At 55.8% G+C, this 18,964-nt stretch overlaps 1 protein-coding gene across 2 annotated transcripts; it reads right to left on the bottom strand.

Moving 5' to 3' along the window:
- Positions 1-950: 950 nt before the first annotated feature.
- On the bottom strand, positions 951-16,022 carry IGSF9 (immunoglobulin superfamily member 9). 2 transcript variants are annotated; one of them, XM_012808621.2, is made up of 20 exons: positions 15,965-16,022; positions 15,572-15,760; positions 10,737-10,889; positions 9,842-9,996; positions 9,447-9,564; positions 7,872-8,013; positions 7,626-7,771; positions 7,392-7,534; positions 5,868-6,008; positions 5,270-5,386; positions 4,908-5,058; positions 4,604-4,727; positions 4,171-4,346; positions 3,680-3,930; positions 3,413-3,497; positions 3,154-3,330; positions 2,838-2,880; positions 1,699-2,559; positions 1,363-1,490; positions 951-1,132 (listed from the first exon to the last, which is right to left on the bottom strand). In XM_012808621.2, exons 1-20 carry the CDS (start codon positions 16,020-16,022, stop codon positions 951-953), a joined length of 3,540 nt encoding a protein of 1,179 aa, XP_012664075.1. The 2 variants fall into 2 exon arrangements, with proteins under 2 accessions (XP_012664075.1, XP_012664074.1); XM_012808620.1 differs by having other exon boundaries at positions 7,392-7,486.
- Between the last annotated feature and the right edge of the window lie 2,942 nt (positions 16,023-18,964).

Here is an 18,964-nt window from a genome sequence, read left to right as displayed (position 1 = left end):
GTGTTAGGTATTTTCACTCCCCTGTGCCTTACAAAGGCTGTTCCTCTGCCTGGGATGCTATCCCTTCCTAAACTGGCTTCTCATCTGCTCTGCCTTTACCCACAGTGACTTTTGTGCAGATTACTGAAGCATTCTCTGCTTCAGTTCCCTAATCTGTAACGCAGAGCTAACAGTACTACCTAACTCAGAGAACTAGAGCAGTGTCTGGAACACAGTGAATGCTATTATTACTACCACCTTCTGCAAGGATCCCTCTGATGTACCTGTGTACCATTTGTCCCAGCACACACTGTAATCATTCACTGAGTATCTGTTGCCTCGAGCTGAACTCCTTCTGTTGTGCTGCCATAATAATCAACACACACTTTTATCTCAGAACTTATCATATCATACTGTAACTATTTCTTTACTTGTCTGCCTCACTGACTAGAAATAACTCCCCAAGGGCAAAGGCATGTCTTCAGAAACTTGTATTTTCTCAGCATCTAGTTCAATGGCTGGTCTTTAGTAGCTGACCTCAGTAGGCACTGCTTGAATGAATGTTGAATGCAGCCCCATTCATTCAGGAAGATCCCCCTCCTCTTTAAGGGCCCAGGGATTTCCCCACCTCTCTCTTAGATTCAAAGCCAGATAGATAACACACAGAAATATTCTTCAAACTTTATTCACCTGTAAAAAAAAACTTCACCCACACCACAAATACCAAACCCACACCCATACACATATACACACACACATACGAAGGGGCAGACCTATGATCCCTGTTCCAATCCCCAGACTCACCTATGGGATCAACACATACATCTCACACCAACCTCACCCAAACCCACTATTAGGGTTTATGCCTGGCACCAAAGGGCCAGGGGCAGTGCCCTAGTTTGGAGCTAGGTCTTGTTGAGGGCCTCCTCTGCAGGTCCACATGCCCTTGCCCAGCTTCACATCAGGGGTGTTCACAGCAAAGTGGCCTGTTCCGAGTGGGGGGCTGGCTGTCGATAGGCAGGTAGCCGAGCCCTAGTAGCATCCCTGCGGCGGCGGAAGGCAAGGAATTCCTCCCGGAGGGCAGCACAACGGGCCTCAGGGCCAGTAGCATGGGCAGTGTTCAGGGGACAGCCCTCCTCAGGGATCTTTGGACCTGAAGAGGGGGGCAAGACAATGACAGAAGCAGCTGTGGGGTTCATTGAGGGGAAGGCTCAAACAGAAGCACCCTAGGGCCTTTAATGCAGTTACACCAAGGGAGTAAGTCACTGCCTAGAGTGGAGAAGCCTGGAGCAAAGGGCCTGACTGAACAGACACGTCCTCAGGTGGTGGGGGGTGTGGGACAGGGCTGCCAGGAGTGCCTGCCTCTCTGGAGAGCTCACATACCTAGCTCTGGTTCAGTGTCAGGTCGGAACCGGGATCCAGCCAAGCCCAGGTGCATAGTCTCCAGCAGTTCCATGTCCCCAGGGAATTCTGAGTCCCATTCATAGTTCTCATCCACGGATGTGTTCCTCCTGTTAAAAGTGACAAATATGTGGGTGGAAGAGATGGCCATGGGTTTCCCATGGAAATCTTTGGGTCTCAACAAAAGCTGCTAAAAGGAGACATGGTCTCCTGTTCCCAGGGTGCACATGGAACCAAGAAGGTGGAGGGGTGGGGAAGTGTGGAAGGGCAGGGCAGGACCAGGTTCAGGGTAGGGACGGGCAGGGACTGCCCTCACACCTCTTGCTTACTGTCACCACATGCTCCCTTCGGGGCCACCTCTCGGGGCCACTGGCCCAGCTGCTGGTGTCTCCAGGAACAGGGCTGAGGTAGCTGCCTCCTGCAGAAGGGGCTGTGGAGGGAGGCCTCAGGAAAGAGGCGCTGCCCCGCCCACTGCTCTGGCTTGTAAGGCTACCACGAGGGGCGGCAGGGAGCAGGCTTGGCAGCAGCCGCTCCCTCAATGTCCAATCAGCCAGGGCTGTGTAAGGGACCTCCAGGGCAGCCCCAGCCCCTACCACAGTCCCAGGAAGTGCTGCCCTGGTGGACATAGGTGGTGAGTCTGAGGGCCGAAGGAAAGATGAGGTGGGGCAGGGCCGGGTATCCATGTAATCTGGTGGGGCAGCAGGGCCAGGCTCCTCAAGAGGGGGCCAGTCCCCATCCACATTCATCTCCCGAAAGAAAGGCAGGCTCAGGTACTGGAGCAGGGGTCCTGGACCTGGAAGGGGACTGGGCGGGGCTGCTGGAGGGGGCACCACAGGGCTGATGTCTGCGATGCAGAGGGGCTGGGGTGCCCCACTGGGGCTGCTGCTGCTGCAGTGAAAGGACCGGGCCAGACGCGGGTCTGGAGTCCGAGGTTCTGCCTGCTCCGAGCCTGATCTTTCTTGGGAGGCCCCGACAGTGGGTCCCATCACAAAGCGCCCATCTGGGCCACGACAAATGGTCTCCAGGGGTAAAGGTCCCCGGCCAGAAGGAGGATCTGGATGGGGGCTGGGAGGTCCAGCAGGTTCCCCCCAGAGCAGACTCTGACGCAAGCTGGGAACTGGGGAACCCTGGAGCTTCAGCTTCACCACGCTGTCGGGACTGTCGGATCCCGGAGCAGAGCTGGAAGGATGGGGCGGAGATCAGGGTCTGTAGTAGAAAGCCAATCCCCCTCTGGGTGCCAGGCTTGAGCGGTATGGCTCACAATAGTGCAGGGCCCGGAAAGTAAGCAACCACAGGACCAAATGGGTAGGAGGGTGGAGAGAAGGTACAAGCAGCACTGGACCGTGCTGAGGCCTCGCACCCACCTTCTTGCCCCGACCCCAAGGTGCAAAAAAGGAAGTAAAGGACACAGATGCGTACAAATAGAGAGGCGAAGCCAAAGTGATGCAGGTACTTACTGTGAAGCTGACTTCCGAGGTGGAGAAAAGAGAAGAGGTGGATCTGTAAGGGCATGAGAACAGGAGGTGACACAGGTGAAACTCAAACTCTTCTAGGGCCCCAGGTCCTGACCCTCTCACCCCAACCTCAGACTCTCAACCCTATACAGCTGGGGAAAGCCTAGACAATTCAATATGCAGGACTGTGGGAATTCACCTGGGCCCAGCAGGTGGGAGGATAGTCCTTGAGGCGCGTAGAGTGTGGTAAGGGGGACTGGGGGCGAGTCCTTCTGGGCCCCCAGTACTCAGACCAGACCAATGGGGCAGAAGGGACTACCTTGGCGGAGGCGTTTTCGTCTCCTACGGGCAGCCCTGCGCCGGTTCATGAGGCAAGCGGCCAGGATGCTCACGAGGACGGCCACGCCCAGGAAGCAGACCCCGCCCACCAGGCCCGCCAGCACAGGTTGGGGCAGTAGGCCGGGCAGCTGGGTACGCGACGGGTAGACCTCCAGGCCTGGGCAAGGGCCGTGCGGGAAGGTCAGTGGATCAAGAGCCCTCGCAGTCCCCCGCACCCTGCCCTCCCTCTGGGTTCTCACCAGAAGTGGAGACATTGGCGGTGTTGCTGGGGTCGCTGACGTAGCTGCCTGCTAAGGCCACCAGGCGGAATTCATAGAGGACATCCTGGAAGTTGGGGATGGTGTCCAGGACGGAGGTTAGGGTTGGCATTGACCATCCCAGCCTCATCCAGAAGGGCTTTGGAGGTGGGACAAAAGGGTGAGGCAGGACATGTGGGAGCCAAAGATGGTCACATCCAGTTGGGAAGGTGGGGTTTGAGGAATGGAGGACGCTGCTCCTGCACATACCTTGATGAGACCTGGCACCAGCAACTGTGTTTCTGCGCCAGACACGGCCCGGTCCAGCACCTCCCAGCCCTGGGACCCTTGCCGTCCTTCCAAGATGTAGCCATCCAGTCTCTTAGGGACCAGTTCTGGGGGATCCCAATGCAGAAGTACCCCCCGCGGTGTCCTCACTGCTACCAGACTTCGTGGAGGGGACAGGGAAGGCGGTATCTCTGTCGGGGTAAGCCTGGGAGCAGCTGTTGTGGTAGGAAGCCCTGAACAGGATAATGGGCACATCACGTTTCTCATCCTGCCCCTCTCCTGGCCTTCTACAGTCCACAGTACCCAACCCTTCTCCTGAGGGCCCCTAAAGACAAGCTCAAATCATCCTCCACACACCCTTCTGTACCCCAAGCTGCCCAGCACCCCATCCCACCCAGAGCCTCCCATGTCCCAGCTCCCCCAGCCAGCCCTTCCCACCCATATCTCTGCCACTTTAGGGCAAGAGGCCTCACCTTCAGGAGCAGACAAGACAATCTCGCTGAAGGGCCCACTCCCCAGCCTGTTCTGGGCCAGCACACTGAACTGGTACTGGGTGTGGGGCTGCAGCCCCGGCACCAGGAGGTGAGCAGCCCCCACAGGCACAGCCAAGGACACCCAGTCGTGGTGGGCTCGGTCAGGACGCTTGGCCCTGGGGGACACGAGGAAATGGTGATCACCTCATGAACTGAGAAGACCAGGAAGGTCTGGAGTCCAGCAAGCTGACCACCCCACTCTTCTTAACCATCTGAGATCCCAGGACTTGGGCCCTGAACACCTCCAAGTCTGAAGACAGGGCAGCAGGGCTGGTGCCAGCTAGGGATAGAGGGCTGGAGAAAGGGCAGAGGCCAGAGGATTTTAGGGTGGAGAGGGGAGTAGGTGAGGCTGGGGCAGGGGCAGGCCACTCACAGTGGGGTGTACCAGACACTGAACCTCTGCAGGTAGCCACCATCAAAGCCAGGCTCCCAGGAGACGTTGGCACCCTTGGGCAAAGGCACCACAGACACATTGGTGACAACGTGGGGACTGGTGCCTGGGTAGGGGGAAAAAGAGAGACGGGTGATAGGCCCCTGTGGGAAGGTGGAAAGCAAAGGGATCCCAGGGTCTCTGACCTCCACCCACCATCCCAGGGGCCCCACCCCCATGATCTCCCATCTGGGCCTCCTATCCCATGTGGTTCCCCCAGCGCCCAGCACATACTCCAGCCACTAACCCAGCACGTAGATATTTGTGGAGGTGGCCACTCGGGCTACAGCATTGCTGGCACTGCATTCCCAGCGCCCATGGGCCTCCTTGGTCAATGGTCGCAGTATGAGGCTGCTGTTGCTGTCCACTTGGGCCTGGCCCCGCAGCCCCCAGCCCACCTACAGAACCACTGGTCAGCCCTGAGGACACACGCAGCCACCCCTCACCAAGGGCACCCCTCATCTCTCCAGGCAACTCAATTCCTCCCCTCCCACCCTGCCTCCCACAGCCCTCTCCGCCCCATACCCTCCTCCCCACAGAATGGCCAGGGGCAGAGAGAGGCAGTGGAGTAGTGGGCACAAGTACAAGCAGAGTGAGTCAGGGCCTTACCTTGGCCCAGGAGACAATAGGAGGAGGGTCCCCTCGGGCAGAACAGGGTATGAGTAACTCCCGACCTACTTCTTGGAAATATTCTTCCTTGGGCCTTTCTATAAAAGCTGGGGGAGCCTGTAAGCCAGATCTGGCATTGGGAGAGGCCCCTCTCCTCCTGCCTCTCTTACATCACTGTCAAGGTTGGCTGCTCCCCTCTCTAGGTTCCTTGAAGCTGGATGTTTCTGCTTCCGTCTCAGTTTCTCTCTACCTCTCTGTCTATTTCCCAGCAGGCAGAGTTTGGGGGGAGAGGAGTAGTAAGGACTGGTGGGTTGGGTTGGCATCTTGGAAGCACATCGGCCTCTACAGAGCCCCAGAGAGGGAGGCAGCATGATCAGCATTAGTGAGCACAGGGACAGTCAGGGATCTTTCTTGGGGGGAGGGAGTGACCAATGTCCCACCTCCCAGTGCCATCTTTACTACATATATGCCACCTCTGGGATGGCATCTGATAACTGCTGCTGTGGCCACCATGGGAAACAGGCCTCACTCCACCCATCAGTCTGGCTCAGCCCCCGACCGTCTGCTGTTGTAGGTGCCAGTGCACCCTGTGCCTCACCTTGAGCAGCACGCGGGTCACTGGGGAGGGCCCGGCAGTGCCCAGACTGTTATAGGGAGTGCAGGAGTATTCTCCCAGGGCATCCTCATTTCCCAAGGCGATGATCAGTGAGCCCTCTGTGCCCTGGGACCAGCCAGGGAACTGAAACAAAGGGGAGACATACGAGAGAAAGAAACTCAGCAGAGGCAAGACCATGATGACAACATGTGAAGCAGGCTTCGTGCATGACACCCATGCAGAGGACGCCACAGCTCCATGTCTAGGCCTGACCCCTTTGAATCCATCCTTCCTTTCTCTCTCTCCTTTGGAGGGACCACTACCACTACCAATGGTGTGAGGCTGTGACCTCAAGTCACAGAAAACAGAGTGAAGGGCGACCCCTGGAGTTCAGCCTTGCCTGCTGGAACCTCCCTGAGCTATCTTTCCAGCGCTCCACGACATTCAGTGTCTTCCACCCAAACCAGCTCCCATTCCTATATTAAGGCCCTGCTGTCGTCTTTGCAAAAGTCTGACCCCTTTCCCTCACTCCCTGTAGCTAAACCCTCACTAAGCCTGTCTTCTTGGGCAGAGGGTTCATCCATCTTCATGGCCCCCTAACTCAGACTTCATGACCTGTCACCTGGACCATTTCGACAGCCCCCGACCTGCCCCTCCTACATCTGCTTTCTCCTGCTAAATTCCACCTGCCACACTCCAGTCCTGCTTTACTGGCTCTGGTGGCCTTTAGATTTTTTTTTTTTTAAACATTCAACAAAAACGTACTGAGCACTACTACTATCATAGAAGACTTGAGGACAGGCTAGGATTAAAAGATGCAACACTAGGCCTCAAGGAATTTATAGGCGCTACAGACAAAAGATCCCAAGCACCTTGGAATGAGGTAATACTAACTTGGCATCCAAGGGTCTTTCTTTTGGCCTGAGCCTGTCTCTCCAGCTTTCTCTGCACCACTCTTGTCCTTACAGGCACTCCTACACCCCCACCCAGGCAATTCATTATTCCCTAAACACATTCTACCATATCCTGCCTCTAGGCCCTGGTTTTTGTGGTGGGGTGACAGTCTATCCTTTAAGACCCATCACCAAAGTCCCAGAACCTGTTGCTGATCTAAGTGGAAGGTACTTACTCTACCCTCAGCTGTCCAACAGAGTGTCTGTATTGCCATCCTCCCCCCACAGTGCCCTCTGTAAGGATGGAGGCCTCCTTGCCCTTGTCCTCCACTTACCCCCCTGCACATGGCACTTGGCAAGAAGTGTCCATTCTCCCAGTTCACCAACTCTGTGCCATCATTTTCCCCAGAAGTCATCTCTCACCTTTTCCCCAAATAAGAAACACAACTAGCTGCACCTGAAACCATGGATATTTCCCCTCAGGGGCATAAAGTTGCCTATGCAAACATGTCTTGTAACACAAACTAAATTCTATAAAAGAAATGCATGTTCCCTAGTCACTGAATTGGATTAAGCTGCACTAAACAGAATATCACCAAGCTGAGATCTTCCTGCGCCCACCCTAAGCCTGTACCTTGTCCAGCTGCAGGGCCTGGCCATCCTTGGTCCAGCTGACAAACAGCAGTGGAGGGTCAGCACGAACTGGGCACCGGATCACCCCCCGCATGCCTATGGGCAGGGGTGTCTCGGGAGGCATGGCTGTTACCTGGGCTGGGTCTGAGGGAAAGCAGTGGCAAGTTGGGGGAGAGGGCCTGGCTTGGCCCAGGGCAGGGGAGCAAGCTGGGGAAGGAGCTGGGGTCAGGCTTACAGAGCACAGTGAGGTAGGCAGAGGCTGAGGGTGAATGCAGGAGGCCATTGCTGGGCACACAGGTATAGCGGCCGGCATCATCAGGCTGCACAGCCTGCAGCCACAGGCTCCCATCCACCAGGATCCGCACGCGGGACTGCAGGCGGCTGTGATATGGCACGGGTGAGGAAGGGGTCAGGCCTGGCCCAACCAAGCGGCTCCTCACAGACTGTCCACCTCCACCCCTCCTAACGTGGGTGAGCCCACCTAATGTGAAAGACATTGATGCCGTCTTGGAACCAGCTGTAGGTGAGGTTAGCAGGGTATGCCTCAGCCTGGCAGGCCAAGGAGACATCCTGGGAGACATTGACGGTGCTGTTCTTGGGGGGCACCACGATGACAGGGGGTCCTGCGGGAAGCACCAAGGGAGGGAGTTGGCTTCAGTCCATAGTCTTCCCAGAACCTGGGGGACGCTTCTACAACTTTCTGGCTCTGCCCTCTGGAATACAGGGCTGGGTGTTACAGGGCCTTGAGGAACTGAAACAGAACCTCCCCCTTGTATATGATAAAAGTTCATCCTCTCCCAGAGCCAACTTCCCAAATTCTCCCTGTCCCACCAGGGGCAATTGGGTTCACCCAGTTCCCCTGCCTACATATTGTGTGTGTCTGGGGCTCTTCCCCATTTAGCTTTTGTATCCCTGCCGGGCACAGCTGAAATCACCTCTAGGCCTCCTGCCCTAACTCCAGTACCCAATACCTCACCCCAAGATGCTGCAGCACCTCCTGCCTCCAGGCTCCCCTATTGCTGCTGTCATGGCCATTAATGCAGAAATGGCCTCTTGGCCACAGAACACTCTGTTCAAGAACCTGCAGCAGCTCCTGGCTCTGCTCACATTCAGCTCAAACTTCCTGATCCAGCCATGTGGGCCCCTGAGACACAACCCCTCTCTACCTGGCCAACCATCTTTCCATGTCAAACCTTAGGAATGGGCAGGTGGCTGTCCCCATGCCAGGCCCACCCCATCTCCATGCTTTTGCTCTCTATACCTGCTAGTCTGGAATGCCCTACCCAAGGGCCTGGCCCACCCACATACCCCCAGCAAAACCTTCTGATTACCGCAGCTCTACTGCTCCCTCCTCTGGCCCCTACTGCACAAGTTGTAAGTAAGAGGAGGTAAGACTACAAGCTGACGGGTAGAGAGCAGCATCTCCATCTTCTACATGAACAAAGGGAGGCTCAGAGGCAGAGAGACTGTGAGGGGACTTGCCCCCAGGACAGCAGGGGAGGCAAGATTCATGTTCAGGCCTTCCCGACGCCAGACTACACCCTTCCCCACTCCCCAGCACTGCCTGTCTCTCAGCACCGTGGAGAACTCTTGCTGTCTCTCCATTAGTCCTATCTCCCCCCCAATAGAGAAGAGGCCCTATGAAGGCAGAGCCCAGGCCTTGCACTTCTCAGCTTTCCTCCTGAAGGAAAGGTCTTGGTCAGGAATTACCATGTGCTCTCACCATCCTCAGCTAAACCAAATTAAATTCTTGTGGCAGTCCTGAAAGGGGGCTATGAATCATAAAGATGAGGAACTAGAGTGGGGGCTTCGTGGCTCATGCCTACCTAACACAAGCACTCGTGCCCGCCCACTGTAACACACTGTTGAGCATAAATAGCGATGGGTCTTAAAATTAAGATGCTGGTTTTAGAGCAGTGGCCTGCATTGGGAGTCCCCTCACTTTCCATGGGGTCCTGCCCTCAGGCACAAGTCTCTTCCCCATTCTGCCAAGCACCTCTCCATTGGTCAGTCCTCTTAAGTGTCCCTGGACCCCATCCCTCCCACCAGTGAGCACCTAGCACCAGCAGCTGGGTGGTGTGGGTGGCGCTGCCCTCAGTGCTGGTGGCTTGGCAGGTGTAGACCCCAGAGCTGCTTCGCTCCACCCTCTGAATCCACAACGTCCCGTTCTGCACCTACAGAAAGAGTGGATGAGGAAGGTCCTCCCTCACCATCTCCTTATCCCATCCCCCACCTCCTGCCCCTAGCTCCCCTCTGGCCTCATACCCTGCACTTCCGAGGCTCACCAGCAGAGGGAGGCAGCACCCCAGGCTCAGGGAAGCCAAGACAAAGCCTCTCCTCCAGCCCACCTTCCAGCCTGGTCTTTGCTCCTTCTGTCCTCCAGCCTCATTCCCAGGCCCCACCTCCCCCTCACACTCTGTCTAGCCCACTTTACCCAGCTCCAGGACTCACTTGTACGTGACCCTGGCCCTGGCCAAGCTCTTGTCCTCGGAGCTTCCAGGTCACGTGAGGCTGGGGGCTGCCCCGGGCCACACAACGCAGGGTCACAGGCTCCAGTTCCTTCACTTCCAGCACCGGAGGAGGCGTCTCCTGGAACTGAGGGGGCGCTGCAGGGGAGAAAGACATCAGGGACTGCCAGAGGTGCTAGCAGCCCAAAGGGCAATGTCCAAAGGCCAGGAAGACAGACCACTCAGGGCTGATCCTTCTGCCCACCAGCCCACCCACCTGCATAGGATTCCCCAGCCCAGGGCCACTCTGCTATACCCAGGCCCAAGAGAGGCTTGCAGCAGCCCATCCCCACACGCTGCCCCGGGTCTGAGCCTGGGAGAGCTAAGTGCCCTGCAGAAGAGCACTGTTGTAAGAGTCAAGAGGCTGGGGTCCTAGACTCTACCCCTAATCACAGCATGGCCCAGCCTTTCTGTGCTCCTATGGAAGAACAATTATGACTTCTTTCTTTCTTAGGGGTGAGAAGGAATGAGGTGCTGGGTGAAAAGGAGTTTTGAAACAGCAGGCCAGGTGTGTGTAAGCTGTGCTTCAGTCAGGGCCCGTGAGCCCCCTCTCCCTGAGCCTCCGCTGTGGCCAGGGAGACAGGAGGGAAGAGAGAGGGAGAGGAAGTTCTTAACATAGAGCCTAGGAGGCTGATTTGATTTGGAGAACTGAAAGGGCAGGAGCAGGGAATGGGGGTTGGATAAGATGTAACCACTAAGTGAGCAAACAAGGCCTGCCAGGAAGTGTGGGGCATTGGAACTGCTTGTGGGATGGAAACAGAACTCCTCCTTCCCCTTTCTGCCAGAGGTCCCCATTAGCCTCCTCCCTGCCCTTCACCGCCTGCTCCCCAGCTTCATACAATTGACTGTCAGGTGCACCCAGGAGCCGTTAGCAGAATCGTCTTCAGGCCTGTGCTGGTCCAAGAAGAGAACGCGGCACTCGTACCAGCCCTGGTCTTCCGCCCGGAGCCCCTCGATCTGGAGGGATGCCCCCTTCTGCAGACGGACTCGTCCTGGGGGAGGAGCCTGAATCAGAGGTGCTGAAGGGGCCCCATAGGAGGCCCCAGAACCTAGTCACCCTGGTCATTCTCAGAGGTTAAGAAAATGCTTAGTCTCTCCTGGTTACCCTGAAAGAGTGGCGTCCAGAGGGGTACATATGGGGTGGGGGTCATTGAGGGGAGGTCCCTCCATTCAGCCTCTCTCACTGCCCCTGCCCTTCAGCAACTAGGACCCAATCTACACAAAGAGAAGCCCAGAGGGACAGCAGGTGCAAGAGGCCTTCCACTGAACTGTAGCTGGTGCTCAGGACTGTCAGGGGAGGTTGGTGAAGAGAGTCAGCACTTAGTTCCTCTGGATTCTCATAAGATCTATTCACCCTTGGGCTCTTTTTATAGGCAAAGGGCATGGATGGACTTCCAGGAGTATTCCTCCTGCCAAAGGACTCTGCCCCTGAAAACCTCAGCCATGTTGGAGGCCCTAGCAGGGACCCAGACCCCGCCTGCCAAAGCCCCTAATCCCTCAGGGCTATTATCAGCAGCCTAAGCGCCTTAGGGTGGCCAGAGTCCAGCCCAGCCCAGCAGCAAAGTCAGCAGCCTCCTCATCCCATCCCCTCCACGCCCCAGGGCACTCAGGCCCCAGCTGACTGACCACATAGAGCTCCACAAAGCCACACAGTTACAGCACAAGCATACACCCCAATCCCACCCTGAGTCAGCATCCACATGGCACTGCCAGGCTCAGACTGTGAGTGTCCACCCAATCTTAGCACCCTCTCAGTCTGGAGCCTTTCACCCCAGGCAGCTCCATGGGTCCCTGACAGTGTAGCCCAGTGAGACAGGCATTCACCAGGGAGCCAGCTAGACCAACACAAGCCCAGCTCTGCTGCATACTCCTTTGGGCAAGTAATTTAGCCTCTCGTTCTATTTCAGTTTCCTCATCAGCAAAAATCAAAGAAAAAAAAAATGGGATGGGGTGGAAGGGAAAGAAAACGTGGGGGCAGGTGCAGCCCGGTACCTGGCATCAGTAAGTGCTCAAATAAAGGCTATTGAACAAATAAATGAGTTCCAGATTTGGGATCAGAAGCCTGCACTTAAGCCCGGGCCCTGAACCTCACCTGGTCACACACATGCTTTCCCTTCTTTCCCAGCCTCGGTAAATAGTTTCCCATGCACCAAATCATCCTGCCGGAAAGCGGCAACCACCTAGACCCTTCTATCAGCCCGCACGTCCATGTATTCACTGCATCTTTCAAATGCCACCTCCTACAGATGTGTTTCCTTCTCTGCCATCCCCACCTTTACACCTGTAGCATGTCTCCATGGGTTTCTCCGGCACCCTACTCTCAGGTCTCCTGCCTCCAGCCTACTCCCCCCCACTGTCACCAGTTGCTCACCCCCACCTTGACCTCTGATATGGACAAATGGCCTTTTCTAAATCTCACAGAGTATGCAAAGGCAGCACAAGTCCTTGGTGTTATGCTCGTCCAACCAACCAGCACTGTGCCCAACCTAGCCCTTCTTAATACAAGAAATTCTGAAGCCCCTCCAAGATGCTTCCATTCTACCGCTACAGTGACCTTTCTGAAACAGAATCTAAGCCTGAGGTGCCCCTAATACCATCAGGGGGGAAAGGAGAAGGCTCATGTCGAGGCGGGCGTTATAGTCTTAGGTAAGGGTCTTTTTACTACTAAGGCTGAGCTCAGGGTGTGGGTTCTCTAGAATGGGTGCACCTGCTTAAAGAGCTAGATGTTTAAATCTCCACCCAGGAGATAAGACTAGGTCTAGCAAGTAAATATTTAACATAATCATACATTTCCACCCACCAGCAAGATTCCTCAAAAACCCTAATCTGCCCAGCCACTGAGCCCCCTAGACTCCAGATTGCAGCCTTTTCTGTGTCCCATATGAGGGTTACATTTCACTATGACAATCTTCTAACTGAACAGAGGAGGAAGAAGCGGGAAGGGAGATTGAGCCATGTAGTGTTAGGCATTGTCACTATAGTCTTCCTAAGAATTTCATTATAAAGGAACTGATGTTAAATTTCTATTCAAAATCACAGGCCTTCTTTCTCCAGATGCAGCGTGCTCTACCCTGAACACTGGGGTTAGAATCAATTGACATTCAGGCTACTGAGCAATCAGGGCATTCTCAATTGGGAGTTGTTGGTAGCCAGTGGGTAACGGTTCCACATGTTAATCAGAATAGCCAACGAAGCATACTGCCTGTCCTAACTTTCTGGGAGATCTGCTAGACCTGCCAGGTTACAGAAGAACAGGCAGATGACCAGGGCTGTGGTCCTGAGTTCTCCTGAGTGATGGGCCCATCTCTTTGAGGCCTTCCCTACTACACCTGCAGGGCCAAAGTCCCATGAACTTCAGATCTTGCCTCACACAAGGGTGTGTCAAGGAGACAGTGTCTGCTCTTTCAAGCTCTTAGAAGGCAGGGAAACCACAGGCAAGTTCACATCCACACAGAAATTCAAAAAATGGTGTTAACTGTGCCCAGACAGTGCACTATGAAGGAAGTGGAGTCAGGAAGGCTTCCGGGAAGATGTAACGAGGCAGAGGGTCTTGAAGGACGAGAAGTGGGAAAGGGAGCTATCTAGGGCAAATAGGGGAGTTGAGTTCTAAGTGGAGAACCAGAGAACTGATTTTTATCAAACAATTCAGGACAGGACAAAACACGTGTCCCTCCTCCTATTTGGGGCATCTTGAAACTCCCAAGAAATATACCACAAAAGTCACAAAAAGCCTCTCTCCATCTCCCCCTCCTGAGGCCTGGTCACAGACTCTCAGCACGTGGGCCTGGTGCTGGGCTAATTTGATCCCACTGTTTAGTCCCAGCTTGTTTTGTACTGTTTCTTACTACTTTGGTACTAGTTGATAAACCTAGTCTCTTCTGCTAGATAGCTCCTAGAGTCCTCAAAGATTGGGAGCTTTCCCTTTGGCGTGGCCCTAATGCTCCAAAACTGTCTTGGGGTTCCTCACACACTTTAGGCCACCAGCTTCATGACAGTCCTAGTCCCATCTCCCCTTCACTGCCCAGAGGGTTTATGACAGAACGGCATTGTCCCTAGCAACCTCTACCTCCTGTTGCTTAGCAACTACAGTTCTGAGTCCCCCATACAAAAGCTGAGAGGCCCCTTCCACACTGTGAGGCGGTAAAAGGGTTAATGGGCTCAGGGGCCTCCCTCTAGAGTCCCTTACCCAGCTCTGGCAAGACAGGAGCACCAGCCCAGGGCAGGGGTGGGAACAACGGGGAAGGTAGGAAGAAAGCATCAGAGATTGCTGCTCACAGCCAAGGAACAAGACAGAGATAGAAGGAAAACCATCAGGTAGGCAAAGTCGCTAACCATCCACTGGCTTCTCTTCCCCAGGGGACCTCAAGACAGGCCAGAAGCTGAGGGGAGGAGGAAGAGTTTCACTCCTCCCTGGTGGAGGCCCAGAACCAGCCCTTCTCCTCCTACCCTCTGCGTCCCCAGCCAGGCAACACTCTGAATCTGTCCAGCCTCAGTGGCCCCAAACCCCCCCCAGGCCAGGCAGGCAGAAGCAAGGAGGGAGGGCTGGCGGGCACAGCCGTTTTTTTCTCCACTTGTGCTAATTGGGGCCTGCTTTCATCAATTCCCATGGGCTTGTGTAGACACATCCACTCCCACCGGGCTGTTTGCCAATAACTGCCCCCAGTTTGAAAATAAACTCTCCCCTCCTGCGGCACCTGCCTGTACCTCCTCCCTTCTCTGCTCAGCCCACCCCAAGGCAAGGGCTCAGCCAATCCCAGGGTTTCCCTCAGGATTTAAACTAAAGAGGGAAAAGGTAGGGGTCTTCTTCCCCGGTGGCCCTTTCTGGGTTTCCCCTCTGAAGAAGAGGCAAGAAGACTGTCTCTTGCCCGGCAACCTAGACCCACCCTTAGCACCCCCCAACTTCCCTCTGAGTCCTGGAGCTAAACTGCTCAGATTAAGGCTCCATCTGGGATTAGGAGGAAGCCAAGTCACTCTAGGGAACCAGCTGGGGTGAGGCAGAGGCCCCCCAGGAAGGCCTGTACAGGAACTGCCTGAAGCAGCAATCTAATCTGGCCCTATCCATTCACTGACCTTGGGGAGTCCAAGCCCTCCCCAGCCCACCCGTTCTGTATAGTCACTCCTCTGTACTCAGAAGCAGCCAGAGTCCCCCAACCCTTCCTTTCTGAGGAAGCAGAGAAATCAGAGCCCACCCTGACCCTGCTGCCCCTTCAACCCATACTCCCTAGAAGCCAACAAGCCTCAAGCAAACGCTTCAGCACATGCAGGAGGGGAGGGCAGAGAAGAAAGAGCCAGAACCAGGATGGGGTCAAGTGGGGAGACCACAGAAGCAGAGGATGGAGTCTGGGGGTTTCATGATGAGATGTAGAAAAAGCACTTAGAGGATTAGAATGGGTGCTTGCAATAGGGCTACAGGTCCTTTGGAACAGACCACATTGGAGTTCTAAATAGCACAGCCACAGTGAGTGTGTGTGTGTATAAATGAATGAATTCTTCAATGAACGAACACTGCTTGGGAGCAGGACCATGCTTGCAGGCAGAGCTAAGGTAGTGGAGCTGGCGAGGGGACTGGGGCAGGGACAGAGCAGTCAATAAGAGGTCACACCCTGCCCTCTGCCCTGCCCAGCCCACCTTGGTTGTGGATACCCTCTACCTTCCACCTGAGGATAACTCTTACCCACGTAATCAGGGTCAATTCGGGGAGAGTAGAGGCCGAACTGGATGAAGATGGGAAGCAGGAATCCAAAGCGCAGCCACTCGATGACATGCAGAGGGGGCCGGCCAGCCGGGGGCAGCAGGTCACAGCCCAGCACCACACTCTCCCCAGCCCGGCCCACCACAGACACCACCTCAGGCTTCCCTCGACCTGCATGGCGGGTGGCATGAGGGCACAACAGGGACCAGAGTCAGGGCTGGAAGGGGAGGTTCCTTCAGCATCTCTGTAGGCTCCTTAAGACTCTGGGTGATAGGATGAACCCCAGCTTCTCCAGGACCAACTACACTCCTCCCTTGCCCTCCCTGGCAACCCCATCCCAGGGCTGATAGGCAGCTCCCCAAGAGTCCAGCTCACCGTCAGCCCCCTGGCTGATGATCAGGCTGAGGATGGCCAGACTGAGGCACCACACCATAGCCCAGCTAGCCTGCTCACCCAGCCCCTCCCAGCCACAGGAGCTCAGATGGAGGGGCCAAGGGATGGCCACAGCCCGGCAAGCCGGGGGTCAATCCTGCTGCTTGGCCTCAGGGAACAGGTGTTAGCTCTCACTCTTCGGGACAGTCAGCGCTGGGCTCATGTAACAGTAGAGGAAGCTGTTCTCTGGATCCCACCAGATCTAAGTGCAAAGTGCAAGGCAACAGAGTTGGTCAGTACTGGAGGCAGAAGAAACCCCACAGCTAAAGGCTCCAGGAAGAGAAAGAAAAGAGAGGGGATTGGGGAGGATGGTCAAAGAGGCCAGAGAGCTTGAAGCTCTGGGGTGGAAGTACTGCAGGAATGAGGAGTGCTGAGCAAGGAGGCTAGAAAGGTGGACAAATGGTGGAGTCTGGCAGAGTTGGCAAGATCTTTGGAAACAGGAATTCTGGGGATGCCTAGGTTACTAAGGGTCTTGGAAAACTAAGCCAGGAGAAAAGTCGAAATTCCTTATACACGTGGAAAAAGACTTTTCAGGGAAGTATCAAGATGCTCTCACTTCTTCTCACTTCTTTCTTTACTCCTACCAAGGAAGTGGCAGATAGTGAGACAGAATCACTATTATTGCTTCCACTCCACTGTGACAAATAAGGACTCCGAGGTTCTCTGCTCAAAGTAAACAGGTAGTCAAAGGCAAACCCTGGATTCAAATCTAGTCTCCTTAACCACCAGAAAGTGGTCCCAGAGCACCTGCCTCACACAATCCTTTACCATTTCTCAGCCTCTGTAGAAATCCCTGGAAGTGGGGGGCCCTGTGGCCTTTCTCCACACAGGCAGAGAATGAGTCAGGCACTTGGGAGAGAAGAGGAGGAGCTGCCTCCCACACCTGCTGGAATGGGGGGCCCGCAGCATCTCCAGGTCTGGGCAGGTCCTGGGGCTGAAGACTGGTGCCGCTTCCTCTTCAGGATGCTGCCAGGCAGTGCTCCATCTGCCAGCACCACATCCCAAGGGCCTCACCCCAATCCCTCCCTCCCCTTCACTCCCTTCTCATATCACCAGAGTGCCAGGGTTTACCAGGCCCTGTCTTCCCCAACCCTAGAGGCATGATCCACAAGATGCCAAAAAAGCCCATGAGTCCCAGTGTAGAGAATGGGCCCTGGACCATGGAGGGCAAGAACTCTTGATAGCTCCAGCCCCACAGGTCCTGGGACAGTCACAGTAGCCAGAGGGCCCTGCCTGGGCCTAGTGAATCCAAGTGGACTCTGCTCTGAGGCCTCCACCCCATTCTTGACCTCACACACAGTTCAGGACTGGCTATAAAACATCCTCCACATGGCCATCTGACCCCTTGCTGCTACTTCATGCCCTCCATGCCTAACTCCTGACAATTCATCCACAGTGTTTCCCACTGCCCCTAGCTAGCTTGCCTATGATTCCCTGGAAAAAAACCGTTTTCCATGCATATAGGAGTCCCCAGCTCTCTCCTGGTTCAGTTTTCCAAGACCATTAGTAACCCAGGTATCCCCAGAATTCCTCCCCGTCCCCAGGGTCTTCCCAAATCCCCTGGCCTTCCCCATTTCCTCACCTTTCTAGACCCAGCATCTGGCACGCTCTCATTCTCCCTGGCCTCCCTTCCCACTTACCCCTACTCTTTAGCCCCCAAATTCCAGTTTCTCACATCTGATCTCCAATTGCAGCAGGTCATCAATGCCACAAAGAACTCCCTTCCGTTCTCCTCTAGAATCCCCATCTCTCCCTTCTCTCCATCCTTTACTCCCGGGAATTTCCCTCCTTGGAATTCTCCAGCTTCAGCCCACAATACACTCCTGATACCTCACCACACACACACCCCACCCCCAATTCCCTTCTCCCTCACATGCTCCGGTGCCCTGGAACTCCTTCTTTCTTCTGGAACCCACCATGAACTCCCCCACATTGCCTCCAGAACTCCTGCAGCTCTCCGGGAGCCCCCATCCAGCCACCCACCCACCTGGAATTCCACTTCACTCCCTAGAACTCCCCCTTTTCTGCTCCCCCAGAGAATCTATTTCTCTCTGGAACTCTCCCGGATGCTCCTGTTCCCCACAACTCTGCGGTGCTCTCCCTGCCCTCGCCAGCGCCCCATTTCCATCCGCACAGGACGGCACCCCTCACCTGCTCCGCTCCGCTCGGCTCCACTAGCGCGGCCACACAATAGGGGGCGGACCCGCCTCCCCGCCGCGGATGCCCCGAGCGCCTCCCGTCGCCCTGGAGACCGCCAATCCCCTCCCGCGGCGGCCAATGGGAGCAGACCCGAGGCCAGGCGGCGAGCGGGACCCCGAGCGGCCTGGGAGTTGTAGTTTGGACAGCTACGGGCCCGGAGGCACGTGGGCAGAGGTCGCCCCCTCGCGGAGCTCCAGACCACCAGGGAGAAAGGCCGCTTCCCGCCGCCGGTAGGAGGGCCCCGGGGTCAGGCCGGGGCTCTGGAGCTGCCGGAGCCGGCCCGCTGCAGTCTCCGCGCATGCCCTGCTTCCCTTGCAACCTACCTGCGACCCTCTCCCCTCCGCTAACGGGTGAGCGGCGGAGGCGGCAGCTAGAGTTGAAATCCGAGCCTGGGGGCAAGAGCACCGGCTGCCCTCCCTCCTCCCAGGGGATCCTCCCTGGTCCCGGCTCATCCGATCTCCTCCCCTATCCCTGTTCGATCTCCACCCATTTCTTTTCTTGCTGGACTGGAAATACCTGTCTGCATTGGCGAGCTCCCAAATCTTGCCCGGCGCCTCCAACGGTGCGCGGCTGGAGAAGGCCAGGCTCTGAGCTCGGGGTTGTGAAGTCAGCTCAGAGGCTATTCCCAGAGAAACTGGCCCAAGGGAAAGGAACTACAGAAGTCCTGACGCCGGACATTGATAGGGAAGCATGACATTAAAGAATCGTTTACTGAAGCCCTGCAAGGTGCCAAGCCCTGGACTA

Source organism: Otolemur garnettii, unplaced genomic scaffold, assembly GCF_000181295.1.
Source record: "Otolemur garnettii isolate 467f Iridium unplaced genomic scaffold, OtoGar3 scaffold00091, whole genome shotgun sequence".
NCBI classification, from domain to species: domain Eukaryota; kingdom Metazoa; phylum Chordata; class Mammalia; order Primates; family Galagidae; genus Otolemur; species Otolemur garnettii.
The sequence above is the reverse complement of the archived record's forward strand: the minus strand, read 5'-3'. Positions and strand labels throughout refer to the sequence as shown.

Bases quoted from the DNA above. Each gene is read 5' to 3' on its own strand.
- IGSF9 (XM_012808621.2), bottom strand. From the start codon at position 16,022: ATGGTGTGGTGCCTCAGTCTGGCCATCCTCAGCCTGATCATCAGCCAG. The intron at 15,761-15,964 runs GTGAGCTGGACT...CCCGCCATGCAG, and splicing joins CATCAGCCAGGGGGCTGACG to GTCGAGGGAAGCCTGAGGTG. The intron at 3,931-4,170 runs GTGAGGCCTCTT...TATCCTGTTCAG, and splicing joins TGTCTTGTCTGCTCCTGAAG to GGCTTCCTACCACAACAGCT.